The sequence below is a fragment of the Monodelphis domestica genome, chromosome 4, assembly GCF_027887165.1.
Source record: "Monodelphis domestica isolate mMonDom1 chromosome 4, mMonDom1.pri, whole genome shotgun sequence".
In the NCBI taxonomy this organism is placed as follows: domain Eukaryota; kingdom Metazoa; phylum Chordata; class Mammalia; order Didelphimorphia; family Didelphidae; genus Monodelphis; species Monodelphis domestica.
This window is the reverse complement of record NC_077230.1, coordinates 352,598,159-352,606,344: the sequence shown is the minus strand read 5'-3', so window position 1 is coordinate 352,606,344 and position 8,186 is coordinate 352,598,159. Positions and strand designations below refer to the sequence as shown.

Sequence of the window (8,186 nt, the reverse complement as noted above, 5' to 3'; positions counted from 1 at the left end):
GGGGGAAGATGGGCATTCATTCTACTATGAGAAATTGATGAGAGCTCATGAGTTTAATTTTTTCTTTGGACAAGGGCAACACAAGCCAATATGACCTGAGTGCTCTTGCACAGTAATATTTGTCATGCAAATCTTAAGATTAGTGAATTTCCTTGACTGAATAAAAGGCAACATAATACTTTTGATCACTCACAAGAATTTTTATGGCAGAAAAAGAAAGGATAGTGTTATGTGGTATATGCCTGTCACTACCAAAAAGGAGATAAAATTATGATCAGGGAAAATTATGTTGACTATAGAACTGAAGAAATCTTGTGGGGAGCAAGACATTTTAATATCTTTGAGGGCAGTGAGATATTTAGATAGACCTAACTAAGAATGACTAATCTGATTTTGCCAGATATATGAATTATATCAATGTTCTCATATTAGAACCTCAACTTTCTATTAATAGTTTCTTACTTACTGCTCATTCGATGTCAGGAATGAAAGAGAGAGTTCTCCATCAAGTAACAAATAGATGACTGAGATCTTATTTCTTAAAAATTCCTAGAACTGATGTCAGAGGATTGAGGCTTTTTAGATCCTGAATTTGTAAAATTCTGTAAACACACACACATACACACACAGTCATTTTTTCAAGATGGAAAGGGGTTACATGTCATCTAGTTCAACACCCTCATTTTACAGTTGGGGAAATTAAAGACAAGTGGTTAAAGGGCTATGTATCTTGTCCAAAGTCAAATTGTTACTAAATTACAGGGTCAGGATTTGAACCCAGGCCCACTCATTCAAATCTACTGCTCCTGAAAATTAGAAAGAAAAATAAAGAAATAAATGCTTTAACATTTGAGACTAGAGGAGAGGTGTTAAAGATTTATCTATTAAAATTGGTCCATCTTTTTCTAAATATCAAAAAGAAGAATGACTATTCTTTTATAATGAATTGACATAAGTATTGTAAATAAAATATATTTTGTCAAAAAAAATTTTAAGCATTACTAATTCATGCCTTTGAAAATAAACCAAAGCACATAGAAGGATCAGCTAGCTAGCTCAATAAATAGAAAGCCAGGAATCATAAGGTCCTGGATTTAAATGTGACCTTAAACACTCCCTAGCTGTGTGACTCTATGTAGGTCTCAATGCCAATTCCCCAGCCCTTGTTATTTTTATTATTTTTTTTATTTATATATATAATTATTAAATATAAATTATTATTTTTTTGCCAAGTAATACTTACTATTTATAGGAAGTAATACTTACTATTTATTTTAAGATAGAAGGTTAGGGGGATTTTTAAGCAACTGGAAATAAATAGTATAAGAATTTAAAAGTAGCAGTTACATGTTGTACTCATTCCCATCAAAGCTAGATGAGTCATAGACACACCAATAAACTCTTTAAGAAGTAATGATCCAAGGCCAGTGGTTCCCAATATTTTTTGATCTTTGAAGAACTTTCAACAATAAAAAAATGTCACAAACCTCCAGAGTGATATAATGTACTTCTTATGATATTCTTCAGTTGTTTACTACTTAAGATACCATTAAAAAAAATTAGCACAAAACATCTGGACCATTATCATGAAATTAAAACTACTGTGACTTTGACTATCATCCACAACTTTGTTTTCACAATCTGAAATAATAATCCTAGAGAGAAATTTATGAAAGTGATCAGTGAAAGCAATTGTACCTCTTTAAATTATTCTTACAAATTAAGAACCACTAGAAGAGAAATATTATGTTTCCACATGGTAAAACTTTGCTATTTTATTAATAGTATCACATAAGAAAGGTAAAATCACATATAAGGTAGAGTAGCCAGGAAGATTCCCATACCAGTTCTACCTCAAGTATAAACTAGCTCTTTGACCCTAGTTAAATCTCTTGACTGCTCTATGCTATAGACTGATGTGTTCACCAGTATGGTGAATATTCAGGGAGAACCCTCTGGGGTGAGAGCTTGCCATGGTCTTTTCATGGCTGCTTTCTTTCCTTGGTGTCCACCTATCACCCAACTCTGATCTTGACTCTAAGAAGCCAGAGCTTCTGCAGTGACCAAACTCTGGTAAAACTGTCTCAGATGTCCAGCTAAACCAAGTTGAGACAGTCCTCTGTCTTGTCAAGAACATAGAAGGTTGTTTATCTCAAGTATGTGAAAACTTTTCCTAGCTGAATGAGTTGATATGAACATCTCCCCCCACCCCAATGGCCACATAGGCAGTAGGTACACTGGAGCACTGAGAGATCGTTGAGACATCAAATATGTCACGGCCATCCACTGCCTTCCAGGCCATCACCAGTCATCTTGACTTTTGTCTTCATTCTGGACTTTGATGATTCTAGAAGAGGTATAGGGTCTGGAAGAGGCAACTTTGGGAAACACTGCCTCACTTAAATCCAATTCACTTATAAGTTGAGACATGATTAGACAATATCATTGATCCTCTTCAAAAAACAAAGGACAGAGAACACCAATAACAGTGTTATATAATAACTCCACTCAGTTTTCTTATCCTTCAAGTGTCATACTTTATTGTCTAAACATACCTTTCCCTCTCACCCAGTACCTCCTTCTTTTCTCCTTCTTCCTCTTCCAGACTTTTCTTCTTGGATTTTCTATCTATTCAGACACTCCTAGCTGATTCATTAAAGGAAGACTGCCTCAGTTTCAGTTTCTCATTGGTTGGTGTCCATGGCTTCATCATCTAATGTGCTGTTTAGTATCTCTTTATAGGTTCCCTGATCCATTTTTGACAGCTTTAAATATTATGACAATCTATTGTTTCTTTGCTATGGCCAGCTAAGTGGCACAGTGTTAGGCCTGCAGTCAGGGAGACATGAAGTCAGACCAAATCTGTTAACTGTTTGACCCTGGGCAGATCATTAAACCTTTTTTTGTCTAATTTTTTTCAACTATAAACTAAATTTGGGACAATACCAGCACCTATTTCCCCAGAGTTCTTGTGAGAATCAAATGAGATAATAACATTTTTAAAGCACTTAACACATGGCCTGGCACATTATAGGCATTGTATAAATGTTTATCACCTGGCATCCATTTATCCTTTAGCCATTTGCCCAACTCTTGTTCCCCTAGAGAATATCCCAGGAGACAACTTAGGACCCCTAACTCTTCCCTGTTATTTAGAAGTAAAAGGCTAAATAAGAGGAAAATAGGAGACCATAAATTACTCATCTATCTGGGAATGTTTTCATAATGGAGAAAGGAATAAAATGCTAGATGCTGTTAAGATCTAAATGGTTGGATATAAAAGAGAAGCAAGATATCAAATGATGCATAAAATTGAACATATGAAGGAAAAATTTGTTAGCTTTTTTTAGTAGAACTAAAATATAAACTGGTAAAAAGAATATAATGTGGAAGAATCAGAGAAGACATGGAAAAAATACAGAAACAGAATTAAAATGGGCTTCACAGATAACTTTCAGATTTGAGAAGCTCTTTACCAGTAACTGAGAAGAGTCAACATAAGGATTTCTCCAACGCTGCTCCCAAAAGAGGACAAATAAGGACTTTTGCTTAATTCACAGTTTCATTCCAAAGGTTGCCAATATCTTCCCTACTATGGAAAATTAGTCCAGATGTCAGGGGACATGATATGGAGAAGTCAGAGCAAACAAGTCTGCCTTATAGAGTTGGAGCTGATGCTCATGGTATACAGGTGGCCAGGTCAATGTAGTGATTAATCCCATATACAGTTGTATCATCAGAGGACTTTAAAAAGGGGTGTCAGGAGGAGAGTCTGGTTATTCTTAGGAAGAGGCATCTCTTGGAATAATCACCATGCTAAATCTGTGAATATTCCCCAAGGGTCCCTGGAAAGTGTATATTAAAATGTTGGCATTTCAATTCTGATCTAGTTCTTGAGTAGCATCTTAAACACCTTTTCTCTGATCTGCTTGGTCCTAACTCCATAGATGACAGGGTTAAGCATAGGTGGGACAATGACATACAAGTTGGCCAGGAGGATATGGATGTCCCGAGGGACATTCTGGCCAAAGCGATGGGTCATGAAAGAGAATAAGGCAGGAGTATAAAAGGCCAAGATGACACAGACGTGGGAGCCACAAGTGCTCAAGGCTTTCAGCCTCCCATCATGGGAAGGGAGTTGAAAAACAGCTTGGAGAATCAGGATGTAGGATACAGCAATAGCTACAATGTCAAATATCAGAGTACCAATAGCACAAAGCCCATAGATCATATTGACTCTGATGCTAGCACAAGCCAATCGAGCAATGCCCATGTGTTCACAGTAGGTGTGAGGAATGACACGATTTCCACAGAAAGGAAGTCGAAGGACCAGGAATACACAAGGAATCACTGCAAAGAAAGACCTTACCACTACCACAATGCCCATTATGGCCACCACTCTGTTGGTGAGGACAGTGCTGTAATGCAAGGGATTACAGATTGCCATATAGCGATCATAGGCCATAGAAGATAGGACAGCTGATTCCATCCAAGTCAACAAATGGATAAAGAACATCTGTGTGAGACAGGTACCAAAGGTGATTTCCCTCAGTTTGAACCAAAAGATGCCCAACATCTTGGGAATAGTCGTTGTAGATAATCCTTGGTCAATGGTGGCCAACATGGCCAGAAAGTAGAACATGGGCTGGTGAAGTGTCTTTTCAGTCTGGATCACAAACAATATAGTAATATTTCCCAAGAGAGCAATAAGATACACAATGCAAAAAGGGAAGCCAATCCAAATGTGGAAATTTTCCAGGCCTGGAATGCCCAGTAATATGAAAAAGGGAGGATGGAATTGAGTATCATTGGAATGGGGCATCCTTTTGGTAGTTGCAGATGACTATATTCATAGCAAATGGACTGTCAAGTGCTGGAAAGCATTCAATCCCTTCATGTTTTTGCATTCCTAGAGAAATATAGAAAAATCTTGTTTTTAATTCTGTTAAAATAAAACAATCCCATAATCTTTCAGGGCCTTAGAGATCATTAGATCATTAAAAACCTATTTTTTGACATATTTAACAAGTAATCATCTAGTACCCAGGTAAAAACTCAATGGTCTGAAATTCACTGACACCCAAGTGGGGCCATTTTCTTTTTTGAAAACTCCAATTCTTAGGAAGTTGATACAAATTATTCAAATCTTGAGTTCTATCACCTCTGCCTACTTCCGCCAATTTGGAAATTTTTCATAGGTAGGACAGGATTCTAATAATTCGAAGAAAGTCTTCATGTTGTCACTAAGACTTTTTTTTTTCTCCAATCTAAATATCCTGTTTCTCTAACCTACCCTGGAAAGTATTTCAATTCTTGTCAAAATTCCCTGAAAGAGTTCCAATGTGTCCAGGTCAACACAATGACAGTGTGCATTTGACACTATTTAAATTTTTACAATATTACAAATTTTGATATACCAGAGTATCACCTCTTCCATATTTTTTATGTCTTTAAAGCTGAATATCAGTAAGGTTTTGTCCACGCCATAACACCGATTTATAGTAAACTTGCAGTCTACTACAAAAAAGAGGGTTTTTCCCCCATAAGTACTTTTGTCTTCTCACATCCTCTCTTACATGTAGTTTTAGAAATGATCTGTTGAGTAGTAACATGAAACTTTACATTCATAAATATTTAATTTTATCAGATTAGGTTTGACTTATTTTCTCATCTTGAATTATTTTTGGAACTGGACTATTTTTAGAGTGCTAATTATCCTCTGAATTCTGAATCATTACTTAATTCTGCAAATCTGCCTGTAATGACTTCATGTATTTCACTGATAAAATATATTGATCAGTATATGAACTAGGGAATTTCCCATCAATATTTAGAAAGCTTAATTCTCTTTAACAGTCAACAAGATTTATTAAGTACTCATGATATTCAGTAGCCAACACTAGTATAAAAATACACTTTTAGATCATCTATGCCACAATTTCACACAGTGGGGACACTAGTTCTTGGGGAGGTGGGAGTGCCTTCTCAGATGCCCATTACCATCATCCATCTGAATCATCAAACCACGAATGGGCCAAGGTAAAAGGAACTTAACTGAATGGAATAAGAGGATCCCTATGACTTCCCAAACATACCATCCATTGACATGTGCCAAGGAAAGATAATGAATTCTTTGGCAATTTCTATGGCTTAATCCTCTTTTCCCAATAAGTCCCTTCATAAATCAAAAGTCAACAAGATTTGTAAATCTTGTAAAGCTTAACAAAATTATTTGTCTAGCAGGTGATGAAATTCCACTTCCCCATATTTCAAACTTCCATGTAAGAATGGCCAAAGCCAACGCAGAGCCCAGAGCAAAGAATGAAAGAAGTCATGCTTATGGTATACTGTACTAAGACCACATCTTAAACATTGTGTTCAATGCTAGGCTCCATATTTTATAATCAATATTAAATTATACTGTTCCTGAAGAAAAAAGAAAATAATTTCTGATGATTTCACTCAGTCAAAAAAGCATTACTTTAAAGAACCTTTGATATTTGGTTTTAAGAAGATAAAAATTGGGGGCAACTGGGTGACTCAGTGGATTGAGAGCCAGACTTAGAGACCGGAGGTCCTAGGTTCAAATCTGCCCTCAGATGTTTTTTTAGCTGTGTGACCTTAGGCAAGTCACTTAACCCCCAGTGCCTATCCCTTGCCACTCTTCTACCTTGGAACCAATACATAGTATTGATTCTAAAGCAAAAGATAAAGGTTTAACAAAAAAAAAAGAGAGATAAAATGTATGTCTGTTTTCCCTCTCTCTTTTTTTCCCCATCTTTTCAGATGGAGAAGATTAAGGATTATAATGTCTTTATGAATTGGGTTAGGAAACTGAGCCAATAAAATCTGTGAGCTGGAATCCAATTCAGAATTGACCAGAAAGCCAGACAATGAAGAACAGAAAACTAGGCAATGAGGAACAGAGACCTTCTGCAGGGTCTATTATAGCAGGAACAGAAATGCACACTAATCAATCCATTAACCATGCTGTATTGGGAAGTTTAATTGGAAGGATGAATACTGGTAGAAATTATATTGTCTATCCCCAATCTCCTCTGAACCCAAGAAGATATGGAGATAAATGTGTATGCAGGTGATCAAGAAAGTTATGTTTTTGATTTTGCTACATTTTCTTATTAACTATCACTTTGAAAAAGCTCATAATGTTAATAAATATTGATTGGCTAAATAAAAAAGGGTAATCGATCACTAGTGCTTAGCAACAGAAGGAATCTAGTGCAATGGTAGCTTGAGCCAATTATATTACACAAACTCATCAATTAGTCCATCCCTAGAATATTCATAGGGACATATAGCTGACTTTACTCTGGAAAAGTGTGTCTAGAATCTCACTACAAAGGAATATTAGAATTGAAGAACTGAAAGATAATAAATCTCAGAATTTATTTTAACTAACATATATGGATGAAAAGGAATCTGTTCTAATCTATTACTTGCAAGTGATTAGCTTTCCCTTTGAAACTTTCAGTAATGGTAACTTCTAACTCATGAGTTATCCCATTAGATATTAAAAAAAAACAAACTCTAATTTATGTTGATTTTGTTTATTTTTCCCCTTCAAATGTAGGTGAAATATTCTTTTTTGAAACTTCCTACTCTTGGTACACATTCTACTCTCAGGCAGAAAAAAGAAACAAATGATTTTAATTCATTTTTGGTGTTTCCTTTCAAATATTTAAACAGTTATCATGTTCTCTCACCCACAAATTCCATAAGTCTACTTTTGGAGTTTATCTCCACTTCTTTCTAATGATCTTTACTGGGAAATTTATTAAGAGGATCCCTGGCATCTTTTGACATTGGAGCAAGTGATAATTTACAAACATACAAAACTATGTTCATGAATCTCTTTTTGTTTGTTGTTTACTTTGTTTTTAATAAATGCTTCAACTTTTCTTGGAATTGAGACTCGGGTTTAAAAAGTCGGTTTTTATTTCTTTTTGTTTATGTTGCAAAATATACTGGAAAAATGTTGATATCAACTCATTCTTAAGAAGACTGAAACAGAAGTTGGGGATGCATTATGAATGAGCAAGGTGCTAGTGTTAGTGAGGTGACCAGATTGTATATGTATTCTTCCCAATAAGGTAGGTTAGAAAGAACAACTATTCATGTTTCAGTATGTCAATGGGGATCTTGAACAAAAAGTCATTAATGAAGGA

General features: G+C 35.5%; 1 protein-coding gene across 1 annotated transcript; it reads right to left on the bottom strand.

Moving 5' to 3' along the window:
- Positions 1-2,404: 2,404 nt before the first annotated feature.
- On the bottom strand, positions 2,405-4,822 carry LOC100017396 (olfactory receptor 52E2-like). Its single transcript, XM_001364674.2, has 2 exons — positions 3,903-4,822; positions 2,405-2,606 (listed from the first exon to the last, which is right to left on the bottom strand). The coding sequence occupies exons 1-2, from the start codon at positions 4,820-4,822 to the stop codon at positions 2,546-2,548; spliced, it is 981 nt and encodes a 326-aa protein (XP_001364711.2). The 3' UTR covers positions 2,405-2,545.
- Between the last annotated feature and the right edge of the window lie 3,364 nt (positions 4,823-8,186).